Raw genomic sequence first — 23,491 nt, 5'->3', positions numbered from 1 at the left:
GAAGCCTGTTACCAGAAAAATTTACCATAAAATATGGCGTACATATTTACGTTGGTGCGAATCCAAGAGTTACTCATGGAGTAAGGTTAGGATTCCTAGGATATTGTCCTTTCTACAAGAGGGTTTAGAAAAGGGCTTATCTACTAGTTCGTTAAAGGGACAGATTTCTGCTCTGTCTATTCTTCTACACAAACGTCTGGCTGAAGTTCCAGACGTTCAGGCTTTCTGTCAGGCTTTAACTAGGATTAAGCCTGTGTTTAAGTCTGTTGGTCCGCCGTGGAGCTTAAACTTAGTTCTTAATGTTCTTCAAGGCGTTCCATTTGAACCCCTTCATTCCATTGATATCAAGTTGTTATCTTGGAAAGTTCTGTTTTTGATGGCTATTTCCTCGGCTCGAAGAGTCTCTGAGTTATCTGCCTTACATTGTGATTCTCCTTATCTGATTTTTTATTCAGACAAGGTAGTCCTGCGTACTAAACCTGGGTTCTTACCTAAGGTAGTTACTAACAGGAATATCAATCAAGAGATTGTTGTTCCATCTCTGTGTCCTAACCCTTCTTCAAAGAAGGAACGACTTTTGCATAATCTGGACGTAGTCCGTGCCCTGAAATTCTATTTGCAGGCAACTAAGGATTTTCGTCAAACTTCTTCCCTGTTTGTCATTTACTCTGGACAGAGGAGAGGTCAAAAAGCTTCGGCTACCTCTCTCTCTTTTTGGCTTCGTAGCATAATACGCTTAGCCTATGAGACTGCTGGACAGCAGCCTCCTGAAAGGATTACAGCTCATTCTACTAGAGCTGTGGCTTCCACCTGGGCCTTTAAAAATGAGGCCTCTGTTGAACAGATTTGCAAGGCTGCGACTTGGTCTTCGCTTCACACCTTTTCAAAATTTTACAAATTTGACACTTTTGCTTCGTCGGAGGCTATTTTTGGGAGAAAGGTACTTCAGGCAGTGGTTCCTTCTGTTTAATGTTCCTGCCTTGTCCCTCCCTTCATCCGTGTACTTTAGCTTTGGTATTGGTATTCCATAAGTAATGGATGACCCGTGGACTGACTACACTTAACAGGAGAAAACATAATTTATGCTTACCTGATAAATTCCTTTCTCCTGTAGTGTAGTCAGTCCACGGCCCGCCCTGTTTTTACGGCAGGTCTAAATTTTAATTAAACTCCAGTCACCACTGTACCCTATGGTTCCTCCTTTCTCGTCTGCTTTGGTCGAATGACTGAGTATGATAGGTGAGGGGAGGAGCTATATAGCAAGCTCTGCTGGGTAATTCTCTTGCAGTTTCCTGTTAGGAAGAGAAATATTCCATAAGTAATGGATGACCCGTGGACTGACTACACTACAGGAGAAAGGAATTTATCAGGTAAGCATAAATTATGTTTTTCTTTCCCTCAGATTTTGAAATTATTCCATTCCAGTCTATGCCTATCTTTTCTATTATCATTACAATCCTTATTTGTCTGCAACAAATGAACTATTTCATTAATGTAATGCTTGTTTTTAGTAATGTTATACTAAAATATATTATTGTATTGCAATTAAACAGTGTGTGTGGTTTGTTTATTTTAGGCAATACTCATGGTTTTGGAATCAAGTGGGGATTCTACTTTTAAAATGATGCTAAAATTGCTAGAATCATTATGGAAGTCTGCTGTTATAACTTTGGACCAAATGGAAAGGGTAAGTTAACACTCTTCAGACATTCAATTTACAGTGATCTGTCTCACTTATTTAACACCACTTAATCCTGAATTAATCTTTATATTTATGGACTTTTTGTTGAGGAGTAGAATATACAGTTAGTTTAACCTTGAAGGTATAATAATCTTAATATATTATATTAAAATATAACTCATGTTAAACACCCAGAGACAGAACTTTTCTTCAATTTCTGTGATGAGTTTTTTTTAGTGAAAAATTTTCTGCAGGTCATTTTTAAATACAATTCAATTTTAAATTAGACAGTTACACTAAGGCACCAGTTCAATTGCAATGTGTTGGTTAACTGAAGAATAAAGCAATTTGTTACGTTTTATAATATAGTGCAGTAGTTGAAAATTTCATTGCAAATTAGCTGCATTCAAAAAAAGAAAATTTTAAACTGTCTCTTGAATAAATCTGTTTCCTTTTTCTCTTGGTCTAACATATAAATGTAGTAATAAAAAAGATGCAATGCTCATACTAACGTCTTACACTCAGAATAAACAGCTTTGCATACTGGGAAAGGCTAGGGTGCAGGTTTGATTTTTTTTTTTCTTCTCTGAGAGCAAGTCAACAAGCAATGCGCTTCGGCTTTGCAGCGCTACTGCATATTTGACTGCTCACTTCAAACAGCACTTTGCTCTGGATGCACTGTGCTAAGGAAAACTTACACAGTGCAGCCAGACCACAGCTCTGATTGAAGAGAACTGTCTAATGTGGAGCAGCACTACAAAGTTCAAGCACTAACAGTGTCTGCATGTGTCCTGTTCTTTCTGCAGACATGCTGCATTTTCTGCGATTTTCTGCATTTTCAGATCACTGTATGTTCTGCCTTGGGGGTTAAACACAAATATTAATATAAAACATTGTTGTTGTTGTTTTGTTTTTTTACTTTTAAATGATGAAGCGATACACCACCTGACTGAGTAGAAACAGAAATCCCTGAAAAATCCATTAAGCAAATAATGTAACCTAATTTTTCAAAACAAGCTTTCTTTCCTAAGATATGGAGAGTCCATGACGTCATCAATTACTAGAGGGAATATCACTCCTGGCCAGCAGGAGGAGGCAAAGAGCACCACAGCAGAGCTGTTAAGTATCACTTCCCTTCCCACAACCCCCAGTCATTCTCTTTGCCTCTAGTGCAAGGAGGAGGTGAAGTACAGGTGGCCCTCGTTTTACAACGGTTCAATTTACACCGTTTCAGTTTAACAGCCTTTTTTTCCCAGTCATGTGACTGCTATTGAAAAGCATTGAGAAGCAGTGCATTTATTAAAATAGCCAGTAGGTGGAGCTTCCGCTTGTGTTGCAGCAAAGCCAAGCAAACTGAAATTATTCAGTTTATCCAGACCTGAGCTATCGAGCAGATTTCAAAGGAACAAGATCTTCCTTTGAAATCAGTCCAGATTGGAATGCATAGAAAGAACTGTTTGCAGAAAAATGCAAGTGAAGTCTGTGTTGTGTGATTATTTTATTAGGTTTATAATGCTGTTTAGCATTTACAGTCTAAGTTTTAAAGCTTTAAAAATAATGTATTAGGTGTTACTTATGACAATTTTGAGAGGGGCCTGGAACCTATCTCCCTCACTTTCCATTGACTTACATTATAAACTGGGTTTCAATTTACAACGGTTTCGATTTACAACCATTCCTTCTGGAACCTAACCCCGGCGTAAACTGAGGGCTACCTGTAATTAGGTGTCCTGATTAATATTCTTATATCAAGATTTTTTTATTTTGAAGTCAGGGCATGTTTGTCCTGATCTTCCATCACAATTTGGGTATAGCTGTACTCCACGTTAGTCTCTTCAGCAGGGCTGTGGTGGCTTTAAAGCAGTTAAGAACTTGTAAAGTGTGCTTTGCTGCGTTTTCCTAACATATTGCTGCTCTGGTATAGAAAGCCTGAGTTATTTTACTCTTTCATTTTACACAGGTCCCTATAAGGAGCGGCATCCTCTCATACTTTGTCAGTCGTCTGACTGCCGGACGGCTATAATGCAGGTAAGTGCCTTTTGTTCTTCTGGCGCTAGAAGGCAGGCACTGAAGGGGTTAAAGGGCCCTCTGCTGTTAGTGGGACAAATCCTGTGGGATACTTAGGCAGTATGCAGGCACATTTACATGAGACTTGGAGACTAGGGGTTAATCTCCTTCATAGTAAGGGGTTAACCACCTTGGGGCTTAAATCTAATTTGATTTTTGTTTGATTTTAATCTGTATTTGGGCTTCCTCTAATAATGAAGAGAGCGCATAGGGCGCCATTCCTAAGGAACTGCATAGCTGGAAACATTGCCTTATGAGAAGCAATGTTGCTGAGTTGAGGTATCCTATTCCGCTTGTTAAGGATGTGGTGTGATGCATGTTATTTATTTTATTATACAGTATCTGTACCTAGTTCAGAGTGTATTAAACTTTAAGACATATAGGCTGTTATATTGCTTTTGTGTGGCAGGACGAAGCGCGATGTTTGCACGCTTCATCTCCATGCCGTTTCAGTGATCCCGCCTCCTTCTCGGGTAGGAGAAGCGCCATATTGGATTGTAGTTTTCGATAGCTCCGCCTTTTTCTTTTCCAAGCAATTGGTAATGTTGTGAGACCGTGTCAACCAGATTTATGTTCTTAGCTCCATAATCAGGTTCTCCTCAGTAATTATACAACGGAGCTTGTATTGACTCTAACTTTTGAGCTGAGTATTTATAGCTCGGTAAGCTATGGCACTGCTAATTGAACATTTGGGTTTAAAATGTGTAAATTAAAGCGATGGAACACTGTCTTCTTTATTTATCATCTTGCATTCTGTGAATAACAATAGTGTTGTATTGAACAAACGGAAAGAATTTGTCTTTACTCTGATATGGTATTTAATTGCAATTTTTTTTTAATGTTTCATAGGTCTCATACATATATACATAATTCCTATTAAGATTTTTTTTTTGCTAAAGATGGAACAGAGGTCTGTTCCTAAGTATATTTATGATCCAGCAAGTCTCTATAATTTTAAAGTGACAGTCATTTTAAATATTTTTAAATAAATATTTTAAAAATTATTTAAGCCTCACGTCTCCCTGGATGATGCTGTTCAGGTTAATGCCACAGCTTCTCCTCAAACATCCCAAGTCCCTTTTTTATGGCGCCACATGCAGTGCCCTGCAGTTCCACTCACTCTCCTGGAAGAGTTATTTGTTGCAGATTAGCTGTATCTGTGGCATTATCGGTAAATTTAATAAATCAGATAGTAAGGTTTCTGCTCCGCTTACTACTATACATTTTTGCCTTTCTTATAGTCTAATAAGGAGGATAGTCGGTAGCCTTTGAGGGCTAACTCTCCGATTCGGACAGTATAATCCCTTCATCTGGTGCTAAAGTAGTTTTATTCAGAGTCAAGCCTGTACACCCTTTAGTATTATTTAGGAGGGGTTGGCTTCTTGGTAGACTGTGTCTCTTTGGTCGTTGTCACTCCTCAAGAATCTAGTCATTTTTATATACACTAGGTTTCATTGTTAAAGATTTCTCCTGTTCTCGATTATGCTAGGAGAAATTCTCAGGTATGGGAGAAGTCGAGGATTCCTTTTTCCCCATCTCCTGTCTGTATAAACTGTCTCCTTTAATTATCAGCATGGTACTTAAAGTTGTAGGAGCCTCTATTATTCGGATAAAGATAGATGCTCCTTCAGGATGGAGACCTTTATGAACATGTGCGGCATCCTTTGGTACGACACCTGGTCTGATTCCAGTGAAAGGCCAATTTTTTTTCTTTCTGTCGCTAATGTTATCTTTCGTTAAAGAAACCCTCAGCTAAATCTCATTCAGCGGGTAGGGCTTACCCCGAACCAGGATCGGATCCTATGGGGGGGGCAATCTCTCTGAGTTTTTGTATTGCCTGTATACGAAAGGTTCTAGATCTCTAAAGGGGCTGTTGATATAGTATTCTAAGGTTTTGATTTGGAATTCAACCCCTTCCTCCCAGGGGCAGGTTTTACCTCTTATGTGTTCAGGGTCTTCCTCCCTCGGAGTGATGGTCCAATTCCAGTTCTGGAACAGGGATTTTTTTATTTTCCATTCTGTTTGTGGTACAGAGGGAACTTTTTGTCCTAATTTAGAACTAAATTGTCTAAACAGTTTCTTGAGTACTGTCCTTCAAGATGGAGACTATTCGCTCCATTCCTCCTTGGTGCAGAGGGTCAGTTTATAATGACCTTAGACCTAAAGGATGCGTACTCTCAGGTTCACATTAAAGGGTTCTTCTTAGAATTTTTCTTTCTGACCAAACCTTTTCAGTTTGTGGTTCAACAATGGCTTTGCCCCAGCTTCCTGAGTTTTCTAACAATGGTTCTGGGATTGCAGTGGTGGTCTGCCTGGCCGACCTTTTGGTTAGGCGCCGTCCTTCTTCAAGCAAAATCATTCAGAGGTTTCTTTTATCTTGCTCACGTTTGGAAGTGGAGCTGGGAAAGAAGTTCCTTATCTCAGCTACAGGGTAGTCTGCGTATGGACTATAATTGTTTTCCTATTGATGCACATCCTTCTGATAGAAAAAACAATCCTGCTCTCTTCAGTCTACTGTTCAGCGACTGCAGTTCAGTGTATGGAGACAATTGGTATGATGGGGCTCCCATGGACATCATCCATTGTTGTATTTCGTTTGAGAGTTCTGCAGTTGGGCATGCTTAGTCAGAGGAATGGGGTTTATGCGGATGTCTCTGGATATATATCTAGACAAGAGTCTCTTCCCATGGGGATTTTTCTGAGACCTTCTTGGGCGTTTTGTGATTGTGCTGGGCTGGGAGGACTCTGGGACTCATTGAAGGCGCTGGGACATTGGTCCCGTGAGACTGCTCTCCCTTTCATAATTTGGGAATTGTGAGAGAATTGCAATGCTCTGGTGTTTTGGCCTTAGTGTCCAAGCCCAGTTTAGCGGGTTCTAGTCTGCGCAGGGCCTTGAGACATTATAGCCTCTGTGGCTTATATAATTTTCTCTCTGAGTTCCTTAGTCATGTAGGAAGTGTTTCAGATTTTTTTTCTGTGGACAGGTGCTCACAGTTTGTCTATTGGACATCTGGGAAGCGGTGTTTTCGTTTCAGTCAGACTTCCCATCTCGGGGAGTGGGCCTCCATCCGGAGGTGGTGTTCAGGTTTACAACCAATTGGGGCTTACCAGAATTGGTTCTGATGGCGTTTTGTTAAAACACCAAGTTCACTAATTTGGTTGAGATCAAGAGATCTTCATGCCTTTCTGATAGATATTCTGGCAGTTCTTTGGAGCTTCAGGTGGACTTACCCTTTTTCTAGGTTTATTCTCCTTCCATGAGTCTTGGTTTAGATCAAGGGGGAGAGAGTATTGTTTTTTCTAGTTGCTCCTGCATGGCATCGCAAGATCTGTAGGCGGATCTAGTGGATATGTCGTTTCGAAATTTCATCCAAATTTTCGTTCTCTAAAGCTGACGACTTGGAGATTGAATGTTTGTAACTTAATATAGCCAGACAGTTTGCTCAGCTTGCTAAGGCACAGTGGCTGAGCTTTGTAGCAACTCAAGGGTTGTAGGTTCATCCCCGACGAGGTCCACTCAACCTGTCATCCTTCCGAGGTCGATAAAATGAGCAGTGCCTTGAGTCCCTTGCGGGTGATTTGCAGCTCTTGCAAGTACCCAATACATTCATACTTTTGTGCTAAGTAATCTCTGAAGCACATTTTAAGGAGTTGTCTCTTAGTACCCTCAAGGGTCAATTTCCGGCTAATTCCATTAGATGGTGTCCTACGATGGCTTAGTGGTGAACTTTGCTCTTTTGTAAGCTGAAAGTCAAGAGTTTAAATCCAGCTGTGGATATGTACTCTTCTTACACTAGCATCTGGCGGACGGGCCGGATATACAATCCTTATCAGGTCCCAGTCAGTATCAGGTCTGTGTTTGTCGGTTGCTCCTCCTTGAAGCCTTATTGTTGTTCTTAAGGTTTTTTTCTACATGGGACTATGCGATCCATAGAACTCTTAAAAAGTTTTGTTTGTATCTGCTTTCTTCTGCTAAGAGAGTTCCAGATTCTCAGCGTGGCAGTATGGTTCTCCTTATCTCGTATTTACTGTTAGATAAGGTATGAAGTTTGGTTTTCTTCTAGGGTTCTTTTCGGGCAGAAAGGCGATTGTTGTTCCCTTTTTCTGTCCTATCCTTCTCTTCAGTAAGATCGGCTGTTACACATCCTAGATGTTGTGCGGGCCTAATCTTTTTATCTACAATATTAGGACTTTTGTCAGTCTTCTGCATTGTTTTGTTTTTCTGGATAAACATAATTGCTGGAAAATTCCTTCCATTTTCTTCTCTGGTTGCGAAGTGTTAATCGTAGAGCTTATAAGCCTGCTGGACAGCAGCCTCTTGAGAGTATTTCAGCGTCTCCATTGGGGCGGTGTATTTTTCGGGCCTTTAAAAATGAGACCTCTGTGGAAACGTTTTTTCTAACTTTTATTAATTTGATGTTTGCCTTGGCTGGGGCTTCTTTTGGGAGAAAGGGTTTTTCAAGCAGTAGTGCCTTCTGTTAAGATTACCTATCTTGTCCCCCCTTATCTATGTCATCTAGCTTGGGTATTGATTCCCAACAGTAATTGGTGATGATCCGTGGACTCACCGTATCGTTAGAAAGAAAACAAATTTTATGCTGATAAATTTATTTCTTTCTTGACACGGTGAGTCCACGGCCCTCCCTTTATTCAGACAGGGTTTTTGATATAAACCTCAGGCACCTCTGCACCTTGTGTTATTTCCTTTCTCTCCTTTTCCTTCGGTCGAATGACTGGGGGATTGTGGGTAGGGAAGTGATACTTAACAGCTCTGCTGTGGTGCTCTTTGCCTCCTCCTGCTGGCCAGGAGTGATACTCCCAACAGTAATTGATGATGATCCGTGGACTCACTGTGTCAAGAAATAAATAAATTTAGCAGGTAAGCATAAATTTTGTTTTTCTGTACATACTTAAACCTTTTGATTAGGTCACTGGTCTTCCTTTTACTGTGTTTCAGGGGTATGACCGAATTTACCGTGAAATTCCTGACATTAACTTGGATGTACCACATGCGTACTCTGTATTGGAGAGGTTTGTAGAAGACTGCTTTAAGGCTGGAATTATTTCTAAACAAATTCGTGACTTATGTCCATCAAGGTCAGTAGATTTTGTTTAGTTGTCACACTGGTACATTGATTATAAAATACTTTATTAATGGAAAGCTGTTGATTTATTTTTATTTTACTTCCTATGATAAGGAGAGTCCACAGCTTCATTCCTTACTGTTGGGAAATACAACACCTGGCCACCAGGAGGAGGCAAAGACACCCCTGCCAAAGGCTTAAATATCCCTCCCACTTCTGCATTACCCCAGTCATTCTTTGCCTTTCGTCACCGGAGGTGGCAGAAAAGTGTCAGAAGATTCGGAGAGTCCTGAAAAAGGGTATCTGCCCTTCGAGATAGGACTGAAGTAAGTGATGTCAACCTCTGTGAGAGTATTGATGAAAGTAAGTCTGGAGATGCAGGGAAAGTTTTTCTGCAAAACCATCCAGACTACTGCTAACGGTAATCAGTGTTGACGAGTTTCACTGCCTGCTTTCTCTCACTCAAGTCCATGTCAGGAGCGCTGCTATAAGACTGTCAAACTTGAGAGGCTGTGTTCTTTTCCATGGATCCTGGAGGCAAGATTGTTTCAATTTTTACACATAAAACACTATAACAGGGTCATAGTGTGGCTCCTTTATGCCTTGATAGGATCCAGGGTTAATATCCTCTAAAGGGGGTTTATTGAACAATTGGGGTTAATTAATCAGTGTATTAATTTTTTACATGCTGCTTTGTGATTTTTTTTTCCTGGGCTGATAGACAGTGTGTTTTTGGCTGGAACATACAGGTTTCACTTTCGTTTTTGAAAGTGTTGCACACCTCCTATTACTTGTAATAACAGGGAAGTACTGTCTTACACTCCATTTGTGTCTATGTTCATTTCCTCCATTCCGTCTGAGACTTGAACCTGAGAAGAGCGTTTCCTCTGTTAACTGTCTGGGTCTAGGAGGTGGTGAGTGCCCCAGCCATTGGGAGTATAATGGTGCAGTTTTCTATAATTAAAAGTTTTTATTTGTGTCCTCCTGTGGGTATAACCTGAGATATGGAGGACTCTGACATGTTAAAAGGTACTCCTTCTGTACTAAATCATACCGGTTTATATTGTGAGGAGGCCGTGGTTTTCCCGCCACTCAATTATGTTTCACATGCCTTAACACTGTTATAAAGTCTAAGAAGGGAGACAAGCCTGCTAAGGCACTTAGTCCCTCTGAGCCGCCTCTCAGGACTCTGCGTCCCGCGAGATTACTACCCTTGCTACATTATCCACTCCACATGCAGTTCCCCGTAGCACATCTAATCCTCCATCCGGAGGGGGCCTTCTTCCTGCCGACTTTGCGCGCAGTTGCAAACGGCGGTGTCTGCATCCCTCAGTGCATTACCTCGCTCTAACAAACGCAAGAGAAAGGTTAAACCTAGCTCTCCTGACCGGGAGTCATCTAAATATTTATTGGATTTAGCTATAATGTCCCAGTTATCCCATGATGAGTTAACCTCTGTAGCTTCAGAGGGTAACCTTTCTGGGTCGGAGTCCTTAGCGTCTAAACCTCCTGCTGCGGAGGAACCGTCCTTTAGATTTAAAAATTGAGCACTTGCATTTTTTTTATTAAAGGAAGTTCTGTCTACGTTAGAGGTTCCAGAGGCGCACTGCCTGAAGAACCTATGATACCTAAAGTAGACAGAGTTTTCAAAGACAGGAAAGCTCCTTTGACTTTTCCTGTGCCGGTTAAGATGGCGAACATTATTAAGAACGAATGGGAAAGAATTGGTTCTTCCTTTTCCCCCTCGTCTACTTTTAATAAGTTGTTCCCGGTCCCGTACTCTCAACTGGATTTGTGGGGCTCCATTCCTAAGGTGGATGGTGCCATCTCTATGCTTGCTAAACCTACTACTATACCTCTTGAGGATAGTTCTTTGTTCAGAGAGCTGATGGATAAGAAAATGGAAACCTTTCTAAGAAAGATGTTTCAACATACAGGATTTTTGTTTCAACCGGCGGCTGCAGTTGCCGGAGCAGCTACCTACTGGTGTGACTCTTTGTCGGAATTTATTGAGGTGGAGTCTCCCCTCAAGGATATTCAAGACAGAATTAGAGCTCTGAGAATTGCTAATTCTTTTATCTGTGATGCGAATATGCAAATCGCCTAAATGCAAAGGTCTCTGGCTTTGCGGTCCTAGCCCACCGGGCCATCTGGTTAAAGACTTGGTCTGCGGATATGACTTCTAAGTCCAGACTCCTTTCTCTTCCCTTCAAGGGAAAGATTTTATTTGGTCTAGGCCTGCATTATTTCTACGGTTACAGGAGGCAAGGGTGCCTTCCTACCACAAGATGAGAACAAGTCTAATGGACGACAATCTTCTAATTTTCGTTCTGACAAATCCCAACGACAAAAAACCTCCTCCAAGCCCGAGCAACCCAAGAGTACTTGGAAGTCGGCTCAGTCCTGGAATAAATCCAAGCAAAATAAGAAGCCTGCCGAAAACGAATCTACATGAAGGGGGTGGCCCCCGATCCGGGATCGGATCGTGTAGGGGGCAGGCTGTCTTTTTTTCAGATGCCTGGTTCAAGAAAGTACAGGATCCGTGGGTCCTGAAGGTGGTATCTCAGGGATACAAGATTGGCTTCAAATCTCATCCGCCATGGGGCAGATTCCTTCTCTCGAATCTATCAGACCAGAAAAGAGGGATGCCTTTCTAGGGTGCTTCGGGAGGGAACTTTCCGCCCACTTCTGGACCTAAAGTGCTTAAACAAATTTCTCAGTGTCCCTTCCTTCAATTCAGGAAGGCTAGTTTATGACCATTATAGATCTGAAGGACGCTTACCTTCATGTTCCAATCCACAGGGAGCACTTTCAGTTCCTGAGGTTTGCATTCCTAGACCAGCACTTTCAGTTCATTGCCCTTCCGTTTGGTCTAGCTACTGGGGGCTTTTTTAGCCGTTACCAGAACTCAGGGTATTGCAGTAGCCTCATACTTGGACGATATTCTGGTGCAAGCACCATCCTTTCGTCTTACAGAAGAATTCACTGAGTCCCTTCTCAGTCTTCTTCGATCACATGGATGGAAGATAAACTTGGAAAAGAGTTCACTTATCCCAAGTACCAGGGTGGAATTCCTGGGTACTATAATAGACACCATATCCATGAGGATATTTCTAACAGACCAGAGAAGTTGCAATTTAACTTTGGCACGTTTTGCCCTCTTCCATGAGTCCCTCTGTGGCTCAGTGTATGGAGGTGATTGGTCTCATGGTGTCCTGCATGGACATCATTCCTTTTGCCAGGTTATGTCTCAGACCTTTACAATTGTGCATGCTGAGGCAGTGGAACGGGGATCATTCAGATCTGTCTCAACAGATTGTATTAGACAGCTGCTTGTGAGAATCGCTCTCTTGGTGGCTCTGTCCAGATCATTTGTCCCGAGGGACATGGTTCTTAAGACCATCCTGGGAGATTGTGGCTGTTTGGGGTGCCAGGAAGGCACAGGGGTTGTGGACTCGGGAGGATCAATATTTTGGAACTACGGGCAATCTTCAAGGCCATGAAGGCTTGACCACTTCTGGGTTTGCCCCAGTTTATCAGATTCCAATCAGACAATATAACCTTGGTGGCTTACATCAACCATCAGGGGGAAACGAGAAGTTCCTTGGCGATGAAGGAATTATATCAGATTCTGGAGGGAGCGGAGGCCCACAGCTGTTCGCTGTCAGCGATCCACATTCCGGGTGTGGACAACTGGGAGGCGGATTTTCTCAGCAGTCAATCCTTCCTTCCAGAGGAATGATCTCTCCATCCCGAGGTGTTTGCAGAGATATGCAGCAAGTGGGGGATGCCGGAGATAGATCTCATGGTGTCCCGTCTCAATACCAAGCTACCCAGGTATGGGTCGAGGTTGAGGGATCCCAAAGCGGATTTAATAGATGCACTAGCAGTGCCCTGAAGGGGCAAACTCATATTTTTCCTCCATTACCGCTTCTTCCTCAAGTGGTGGCCGGCATCAAGCAGGAGCGGGTATCAGTAATCCTGATTGCTCCATCGTGGCTCTGAAGGACGTGGCTTGCGGATCTAGTGAGGATGTCCTCATCTCCTTTGTGGAAGTTACCTTGTCGCCGATACCTGCTGATTACAAGGTCCATTTGTTCATCAAAATCTAGATTCTCTGAGGCTGACTGCGTGGAGATTGAACGCTTAGTCTTAGCCAAGAGAGGCTTCTCTGAGAGTGTCATTTATACTCTTATTCAAGCTCGTAAACCAGTTACTCTACGTATCTACCACATGGTGTGGAGGAGCTACTTATTCTGGTGTGAAGAGCGTGGTGTTTCTGACACAGAGTTAAGGTTACCAGGAATCTTATATTTTCTTCAGGATGGGCTGGAGAAGGTTCCCTAAGGGGACAGATTTCGGCCCTGTCGGTTTTATTGCACAAGAGACTGGCTGAGCTTCCAGACGTGCAGTCTTTTGTTAAGGCTCTGATTAGGATCAGACCTTTTGTTTAGATCTGGGGCTCCTCCTTGGAGCCTTAATCTTGTTCTTCTGGTTTTGCAACAGGTTCCGTTTGAGCCTCTGTATTCCGTTGACATTAAAGGGACAGTCTAGTATAAATTAAACTTTCATTATTCAGATAGGACTTTTAATTTTAATCAACTTTCCAATTTACTTTTATCATCAAATTAGCTTTTTTCTCTTGGTATTCTTAGTTTAAACTAAACATAGGTAGGCTCATATGCTAATTTCTAAGCCTTTGAGGGCTGCCTCTTATCACAGGCTTTTTAAATCTCTTTTCAACACAAAGAGACAAAGTACATGTGGGCCATATAGATAACACTGTGTTTAGGCACAGGGGGTTATTTAAGATTTAGCACAAACCAATGCTAAATTTAAGACGATAGATAATAAACAGTCATGTGATCAGGGGGCTGGAAGAAGGTTCCTAGATACAAGGTTATCACAGAGGTAAAAAGTATATTAATATAACTGTTGGTTATGCAAAACTGGGGAATGGGTAATAAAGGGATTATCTATCTTTTAAAACAATAACAATTCTATGGTAGACTGTCCCTTTAAATTATCTTGGCAGGTTCTCTTTTTATTGGCTATTGCTTCTGCGTGCAGAGTTTCTGAGATCTCTGCTTTGCAATGTGAGCCCCCTTATCTGATTTTTCAGGCAGATAAGGCAGTTTTACGTACTAAATTAGGTTTCTTTCCTAAGATATGGTGAGTCCATGACGTCATCAATTACTAGTGGAAATATCACTCCTGGCCAGAAGGAGGAGGCAAAGAGCACCACGGCAAAGCTGTAAAGTGTCACTCCCCTACCCATAAACCCCAGTCATTCTTTGCCTCTGTCAATGAAGAAGGTGAAGTTTTGGTGTCTGAAGGAAATTGGATTTCTTTTGCTACAAGCAAGATTTTTTGGTTTAGCCGTACTCCACATTAATCTCTTCAGTAGGGTAGTGGTGGCTTTAAAGCAGTTAGGAACTTGTAAGATGCACCTTGCTGCATTTTCCTAACCTATTTGCTGCCCATGGTATGGAAAGCCAGAGCAGGTTTACTGTTCTTTCTCTTTCTACAGGTCTCTGTGAGGAGTATGTGTTCTCTCATACCATGTATACTGTCCTCCTGCCGGACCGCCAGACTGCAAATAAGTGCCTTTTGTCTTCTAGGTATGGGTGACTGTGCACTTAATAAGGTTGAGCTGCAGTATTGTATGGGATGTAAGTATCCTTTATAAGGATATTGACAGGCAGAGAGCAGGCATTTATATGTGAGAAGAGACAAAGGTTATTACTTTTATTTGTTCAAAGTATATACCTTTTCTTTTTTCGTGGGTTATATTAAGCAAGCTATTATTTTTATGTGCATATGGGTCAGACTGGGTCACACGTTATAGCTGTACGATGTGGAGATCCTGGCTTATTCACTGTTTTGAAGGATGTTTTATGTGTTATAAACATTTCTCTTTGAGATGGGCTAATCTCTGGGTATTTGACGATTGTGCATGCTACTGACTTTGACAGAAATTACTGCTGCTGCAATGCGCAGTTTGGGACCATGCCCTCTAGGAGAAAATCCTGTGTGTCACTGTCCGCCATTACAAGATTGTGGTGCGGGAAGGACGCTGTTATTTCTTCTATAAGGTACAACGAGTCCACAGATTCATCCTTTACTTGTGGGATATTATCCTCCTGCTAACAGGAAGTGGCAAAGAGCACCACACCAGAGCTGTCTATAGCTCCTCCCTTAGATCCACCCCCCAGTCATTCTCTTTGCCCACTCTAAGTACTAGGAAGGGTAAAGTGAAAGAGGTGATAAAATATTAGTTATAATTTCTTCAAGCAAGAGTTTTTTGTTTTAAATGGTACCGGTGTGTACTATTTACTCTCAGGCAGCAGATGGATGAAGACTTCTGCCTGGAGGATGATGATCTTAGCATTAGTAACTAAGATCCAGTGCTGTTCCCACAGAGGCTGAGGGGTACAAGAAACTTCAGTGTGAGGAATGTTTTCATGCTATATAGCAGTGAGGTATGTTCAGTCATTTTTTCTGGAGAGACTGTCTATTTCAGAAAGGCTGACAGTAGCTCCATGAGGGTAAGGGTAAGCAGTAATCCTAAGAGCTATAGACAGGCATTACTAAGCTTGCATAAGGGGCTAATTAAAAAATGGTTGACACTGAGTTTTGAAAGTTTGTGGGCAAACGTTTTATGAACTGGGAGTGCTGTTTTTTGGGCAACTTTATTGAGGGTACACTTGGCTTATCTTTTGGGTCTCAGAACCCACATGGCTAGTTTAAAACCACTCTGGTGCAGTTCTTTGAGGCTGTAGAGACATCGAGTGAGATGGGCGGGGCCTATTTTCGTGCCTCAGATGCGCAGTTGTTTTCACTCTGCAAGCAGCAAGCTCCAACTCCTGAGGGCCCTTGTGGATATTTTGGGCCAAATCGAAGCATTAACCCCATATTTACAATCCCTGAGGGGCCAAAGCAAGGCTGTGGCAAGGTGCTGGGGGTGTTTTTTCCGGATTTAGGCCATATTTTAATCCCGTTTGCACAATAAAGGGTTAAATGTTAAATTTCCTTGTGGGGCAAACTTAACTAGACATATTGAGTCTACTATCAAAAATTTGGAAAATTTGGTGCATTTTAAAGCAGTTTTGCAGAGCGTGTATGCTTTTTTCTCTTAAAGGCGCAGTACCGTTTTTTAAGATTATTTTTTTTCACTAAATAAAGTGTTTTCATGCTTGTTTGTAGTTATTACTAGCCTATTCTGACATTGAGGAAAGTCATTGTTCAATATGTTTAGAAGCCATTGTGGAACCCCTTAATATGTTTAGAAGCCATGTGTTCCTTAATGCACTGAAAGGTCAATAAATTGCAAAGAACATATTTTAGCTACTAAAAGTATGTCGCAGGATCATTCTCAGTCAGAAGGGAATCAGGTTATGCCATCTAATTCTCCCCAAGTGTCACAACCATTAACGCCCGCACAAGCGACGCCAAGTACTTCTAGTGCGTCTAATTCTTTCACCCTGCAAGATAAGGCCGCAGTTAGGAATACTACCCTCACAGAGGTTTTATCTAAGCTGCCTGGGTTGCAGGGGAAGCGCAGTAGGTCTGGTGTGAGAACAAATGCTGAGCCCTCTGACGCTTTATTAGCCGTATCCGATGTACCCTCACAATGTTCTGAGTTGGGGGTGAGGGATTTGCTGTCTGAGGGAGAGATTTCTGATTAAGGAAAGATGTTCCCTCAGACAGACTCAGATATGACGGCTTTTAAATTTAAACTAGAACACCTCCGCTTGTTGCTCAGGGAGGTTTTAGCGACTCTGGATGATTGTGACCCTATTGTAGTTCCAGAGAAATTGTGTAAAATGGACAGATTTCTAGAGGTTCCTGCCTACACTGATGTTTTTCCGGTCCCTAAGAGGATTTCGGACATTGTTACTAAGGAGTGGGATAGACCAGGTATTCCGTTCGCTCCCCCTCCTACTTTTAAGAAAATGTTTCCCATATCAGACACCATGCGGGACTCGTGGCAGACGGTCCCTAAGGTGGAGGGAGCTATTTCTTTTGCAAGATGTACCGAGTCCACGGTTTCATCCTTACTTGGGGGATATTATCCTTCCCTACAGGAAGTGGCAAAGAGAGCACCCACAGCAGAGCTGTCTATATAGCTCCCCCCTTAACTCCACCCACCAGTCATTCTCTTTGCCGGCTCTAAGCAGGAAGGGTAAAGTGAAAGAGGTGATAAAATATTAGTTTCTCCAACATTGGTGTGTCCGGTCCACGGCGTCATCCTTACTTGTGGGAATATCTCTTCCCCAACAGGAAATGGCAAAGAGTCCCAGCAAAGCTGGCCATATAGTCCCTCCTAGGCTCCGCCCACCCCAGTCATTCTCTTTGCCGTTGCACAGGCAACATCTCCACGGAGATGGTTAAGAGTATGTGGTGTTTAGTTGTAGTTTTTTTATTCTACTATCAAGAGTTTGTTATTTTAAAATAGTGCTGGTATGTACTATATACTCTGAAACAGAAAAAGATGAAGAATTCTGTTTGTGAGAGGAAGATGATTTTAGCAGACAGTAACTAAAATTGTTTGCTGTTTCCACATAGGACTGTTGAGATGAAGTAACTTCAGTTGGGGGAAACAGTTAGCAGACTTTTCTGCTTAAGGTATGACTAGCCATATTTCTAACAAGACTGTGTAATGCTGGAAGGCTGTCATTTCCCCTCATGGGGACCGGTAAGCCATTTTCTTAGTCTCAAACAGAATAAAGGGCTTAATATGGGCTATAAAACTGGTAGACACTTTTATGGGCAAAATCGATTGCTTTATTTGGACATTTTATACATGTTTATGCTGGTATTTCACACTTATAAACTTGGGGAACGTTTTTTAACGTCAGGCACTGTGTTAGACAATTTTTCCAGTCAGGAAGGGCCTTCCCAGTTGTAGGCTGAGCCTCATTTTCGCGCCATTACTGCGCAGTTACTTTTGAGAGCAAGACATGCAGATGCATGTGTGAGGATCTGAAAGTAGTTGGAAAAGTTACTAGAAGGCTTCATTTGGTATCGTATTCCCCCTGGGTTTGGTAAAGTCGCAGCAAAGGCTGTAGCTGGGACTGTAGAGGGGTTAAAACTGTAACCGTCTCCGGTTTCGTTATTTTAAGGGTTAAAGCTCTGAAAATTGGTGTGCAATACTTTGAATGCTTTAAGACACTGTGGTGAAAATTTGGTAAAAACAAAATTTGAACAATTCCTTCATATTTTTTCACATATTCAGTAATAAAGTGTGCTCTGTTTAAAATTTAAAGAGACAGTAACGGTTTTGTTTTAAAACGGTTTTTGTGCTTTATTGACAAGTTTAAGCTTGTTTAACATGTCTGTACCTTCAGATAAGCTATGTTCTATATGTATGAAAGTCAATGTGTCTCCCCCTTCAAAATTGTGTGATAATTGTGCCATAGCGTCCAAACAAAGTAAGGACAGTACTGCCACAGATAATGAAGTTGCCCAAGATGATTCATCAGATGAAGGGAGTAGACATGGTTCTACATCATCTCCTTCTGTGTCTATACCAGTTTTGCCCACGCAGGAGGCCCCTAGTACTTCTAGCGCGCCAATGCTTATTACTATGCAACAATTGACGGCAGTAATGGATAACTCCATAGCAAATATTTTATCCAAAATGCCTGCATATCAGAGAAAGCGCGATTGCTCTGTTTTAAACACTGAAGAGCAAGAGGGCACTGATGATAATTGCTCTGTCATACCCTCACACCAATCTGAAGGGGCCATGAGGGAGGTTTTGTCAGATGGGGAAATTTCAGATTCAGGAAAAAATTCTCAACAGGCTGAACCTGATGTTGTGACATTTAAATTAAAGTATCTCCGCGCACTGCTTAAGGAGGTGTTATCTACTCTGGATGATTGTGACAACCTGGTCATTCCAGAAAAGTTATGCAAGATGGAGAAGTTCCTAGAGGTTCCGGTGCACCCCGACGCTTTTCCTATACCCAAGCGGGTGGCGGACATAGTGAATAAGGAGTGGGAGAAGCCCGGCATACCTTTTGTCCCCCCCCCTATATTTAAGAAATTATTTCCTATGGTCGACCCCAGAAAGGACTTATGGCAGACAGTCCCTAAGGTCGAGGGGGCAGTTTCTACTCTAAACAAGCGCACTACTATTCCTATCGAGGATAATTGTGCTTTCAAAGATCCTATGGATAAAAAATTGGAGGGTTTGCTTAAAAAGATTTTTGTACAGCAAGGTTACCTTCTGCAACCCATTTCGTGCATTGTTCCTGTCACTACAGCAGCGTGGTTCTGGTTCGAGGAACTAGAAAAGTCGCTCAGTAGAGAGACTCCATATGAGGAGGTTATGGACAGAGTTCACACACTTAAGTTGGCTAATTCTTTTATTTTAGATGCCGCTTTGCAATTAGCTAGATTAGCGGCGAAAAATTCAGGGTGTGCAATTGTGGCGCGCAGAGCGCTTTGGCTAAAGTCTTGATCAGCGGATGTATCATCCAAGACAAAATTGCTTAATATCCCCTTCAAGTGTAAAACTCTCTTTGGTCCAGAATTGAAAGAAATTATCTCAGACATCACTGGGGGAAAGGGCCACGCACTCCCACAAGATAGGCCTTTCAAAGCCAAGAATAAGTCTAATTTTCGTTCCTTTCGTAATTTCAGGAACGGACCGGCCTCTAATTCTGCATCCTCTAAGCAAGAGGGTAATGCTTCACAGACCAAACCAGCCTGGAAACCGATGCAAGGCTGGAACAAGGGTAAGCAGGCCAAGAAACCTGCTGCTGCTAACAAAACAGCATGAAGGAGTAGCCCCCGATCCGGGACCGGATCTAGTGGGGGGCAGACTCTCTCTCTTTGCTCAGGCTTGGGCAAGAGATGTTCAGGATCCCTGGACGCTAGAAATAGTTTCTCAGGGTTATCTTCTGGAATTCAAGGAACTACCCCCAAGGGGAAGGTTTCACATATCTCACTTATCCTCAAACCAAATAAAGAGACAGGCATTCTTACATTGTGTAGAAGACCTGTTAAAGATGGGAGTGATACACCCAGTTCCAATGGCGGAACAAGGAATGGGATTTTACTCAAATCTGTTCGTAGTTCCCAAAAAAGAGGGAACCTTCAGACCAATTCTGGATTTAAAAATCCTAAACAAATTTCTCAGAGTACCATCGTTCAAAATGGAAACCATTCGAACGATTCTACCTACAATCCAGGAAGGTCAATTTATGACTACCGTGGATCTAAAGGATGCGTACCTACATATTCCTATCCACAAAGAACATCATCAGTTCCTAAGGTTCGCCTTTCTGGACAAACATTACCAGTTTGTGGCCCTCCCATTCGGGTTAGCCACTGCTCCAAGGATTTTCACAAAGGTACTCGGGTCCCTTCTAGCGGTTCTAAGACCGAGGGGTATTGCAGTAGTACCATACCTGGACGACATTCTAATACAAGCTTCGTCCCTTTCAAAGGCAAAGGCTCATACAGACATCGTTCTGGCCTTTCTCAGATCTCACGGATGGAAGGTGAACATAGAAAAAAGTTCTCTTTTGCGCGAATTCATCTAAGACCATTACAACTGTGCATGCTGAAACAGTGGAATGGGGACTATACAGACTTGTCTCCAGTGATTCAAGTAGATCAGAAGACCAGAGATTCACTCCGTTGGTGGCTAACCCTGGACCACCTATCCCAGGGAATGAGCTTCCGCAGACCAGAGTGGGTCATTGTCACGACCGACGCCAGTCTAGTGGGCTGGGGCGCGGTCTGGGAATCCCTGAAAGCTCAGGGACTATGGTCTCGGGAAGAGTCTCTTCTCCCGATAAACATTCTGGAACTAAGAGCGATATTCAATGCTCTCAGGGCTTGGCCTCAGCTAGCAAAGGCCAGATTCATAAGATTCCAATCAGACAACATGACGACTGTTGCTTATGTCAATCATCAGGGGGGAACAAGGAGTTTCCTGGCGATGAAAGAAGTGACCAAAATAATGCAATGGGCGGAGGATCACTCCTGTCACCTATCTGCGATCCACATCCCAGGAGTGGAAAACTGGGAGGCGGATTATCTGAGTCGTCAGACTTTCCATCCGGGGGAGTGGGAACTCCACCCGGAGATATTTGCCCAGTTGACCCAATTATGGGGCATTCCAGACATGGATCTGATGGCGTCTCGTCAGAACTTCAAGGTTCCTTGCTACGGGTCCAGATCCAGGGATCCCAAGGCGACTCTAGTGGATGCACTGGTAGCGCCTTGGACCTTCAACCTAGCTTATGTGTTTCCTCTCATTCCCAGGCTGGTAGCCAGGATCAAGCTGGAGAGGGCCTCAGTGATCTTGATAGCTCCTGCGTGGCCACGCAAGACTTGGTATGCAGACCTGGTGAATATGTCATCGGCTCCACCATGGAAGCTACCTTTGAGACAGGACCTTCTTGTACAGGGTCCATTCGAACATCCAAATCTGGTCTCCCTCCAGCTGACGGCTTGGAGATTGAACACTTGATTCTATCAAAGCGTGGATTTTCAGATTCTGTGATAGATACTCTGGTTCAAGCCAGAAAACCGGTAACTAGAAAAATTTACCATAAAATATGGAAAAGATATATCTGCTGGTGTGAATCCAAGGGATTCCCATGGAATAAGATAAAGATTCCTAAGATCCTTTCCTTTCTACAAGAAGGTTTGGATAAAGGATTATCTGCGAGTTCTCTAAAGGGACAGATTTCTGCCTTATCTGTCTTACTACACAAACAACTGGCAGCTGTGCCAGATGTTCAAGCATTTGTTCAGGCTCTGGTTAGGATCAAGCCTGTTTACAGACCTTTGACTCCTCCCTGGAGTTTAAATCTAGTTCTTTCAGTTCTTCAAGGGGTTCCGTTTGAACATTTACATTCCATAGATATTAAGTTGTTATCTTGGAAAGTTTTGTTTTTGGTTGCTATTTCTTCTGCTAGAAGAGTTTCTGAGTTATCTGCTCTGCAGTGTACTCCACCCTATCTGGTGTTCCATTTAGATAAGGTTGTTTTGCGTACTAAGCCTGGTTTTCTTCCAAAGGTTGTTTCCAACAAAAATATTAATCAGGAGATAGTTGTACCTTCTTTGTGTCCGAATCCAGTTTCAAAGAAGGAACGTTTGCTACACAATTTATATGTAGTCCGTGCTCTAAAATTCTACTTAGAAGCTACAAAAGAGTTCAGACAAACATCTTCTCTGTTTGTCGTCTATTCTGGTAAAAGGAGAGGTCAAAAAGCAACTTCTACCTCTCTTTCCTTTTGGCTTAAAAGCATCATCAGATTGGCTTATGAGACTGCCGGACGGCAGCCTCCTGAAAGAATCACAGCTCACTCCACTAGGGCTGTGGCTTCCACATGGGCCTTCAAGAACGAGGCTTCTGTTGATCAGATATGTAAGGCAGCGACTTGGTCTTCACTGCACACTTTTGCCAAATTTTACAAATTTGATACTTTTGCTTCTTCGGAGGCTATTTTTGGGAGAAAGGTTTTGCAAGCCGTGCTGCCTTCCGTTTAGGTAACCTGATTTGCTCCCTCCCTTCATCCGTGTCCTAAAGCTTTGGTATTGGTTCCCACAAGTAAGGATGACGCCGTGGACCGGACACACCAATGTTGGAGAAAACAGAATTTATGCTTACCTGATAAATTACTTTCTCCAACGGTGTGTCCGGTCCACGGCCCGCCCTGGTTTTTTAATCGGGTTTGATGAATTATTTTCTCTAACTACAGTCACCACGGCACCCTATGGTTTCTCCTATTTTTTTCCTCCTGTCCGTCGGTCGAATGACTGGGGTGGGCGGAGCCTAGGAGGGACTATATGGCCTACTTTGCTGGGACTCTTTGCCATTTCCTGTTGGGGAAGAGATATTCCCACAAGTAAGGATGACGCTGTGGACCGGACACACCGTTGGAGAAAGTAATTTATCAGGTAAGCATAAATTCTGTTTTTTAATTTAATAAATCAAGAGTTTGTTATTTTTAAATGGTACCGGTTTGTACATTTTACTCTCAGGCAGCATATGGATGAAGACTGCTGCCTGGAGGATGGTGATCTCAGCATTTGTAACCAAGGTCCATTGCTGTTCCCACAGAGGCTGAGGAGTACAGGAAACTTCAGTGTGAGAAACGGTTTCATGCTATGCAGCAATGCGGTATGTTCAGTCATATTTTTTCTGGAGAGACTGTGTATTTCAGAAAGGCTGACATTATACCTAGGAGGGTAAGGGTAAGTAGTAATCCTAGAACTAAAGAGAAGGGCATTACTTAGCTTGCTTATGGGGCCAATTACATATATGGTTGACACTGAATGTAAAAGGTTTGTGAGCAAACGTTTTTTGGTGGGAGTGCTTTAACGTTTTTTGTGGGCAATAAACGTTTTGGGCAACTTTATTAGGACACACATGGCTTATTTTTAGGGTCTTGGAACCCACATGGCTAGTTATAACAGCTCTGGTGCGGTTCTTTAAGGCTCAGGGAACATCGAGTGAGATGGGCGGGGCCTATTTTTGCGCCTCAGTTGCGCACTTAGAGCTTGCTGCTTGTAGTACAAAACCAACTCCTGAGGGCCCTGGTGTATGTTTTGGGCCAAATCAAAGCTTTTTTTATTCAAGGAACACAGGTGCAATACAAAAGCAAATATAGTCACAATACATAAATCAATG

General features: G+C 42.5%; 1 protein-coding gene across 1 annotated transcript in view; it reads left to right on the top strand.

Moving 5' to 3' along the window:
* PDCD4 (programmed cell death 4) overlaps positions 1–23,491 on the top strand; it is a gene marked incomplete at its 5' end in the record, with an annotated part of 222,467 nt that overhangs the window by 146,112 nt on the left and 52,864 nt on the right. Inside the window, 2 exons of the mRNA XM_053692997.1 lie at positions 1,577–1,687; positions 8,706–8,845. Of these exons, the coding sequence (XP_053548972.1) occupies positions 1,577–1,687; positions 8,706–8,845 (251 nt within the window). The remainder of the gene's footprint in view (positions 1–1,576; positions 1,688–8,705; positions 8,846–23,491) is intronic.

Source organism: Bombina bombina, chromosome 9 (genome assembly GCF_027579735.1).
Source record: "Bombina bombina isolate aBomBom1 chromosome 9, aBomBom1.pri, whole genome shotgun sequence".
NCBI lineage: Eukaryota > Metazoa > Chordata > Amphibia > Anura > Bombinatoridae > Bombina > Bombina bombina.
This window is presented reverse-complemented; position numbering and strand designations above follow the sequence as displayed.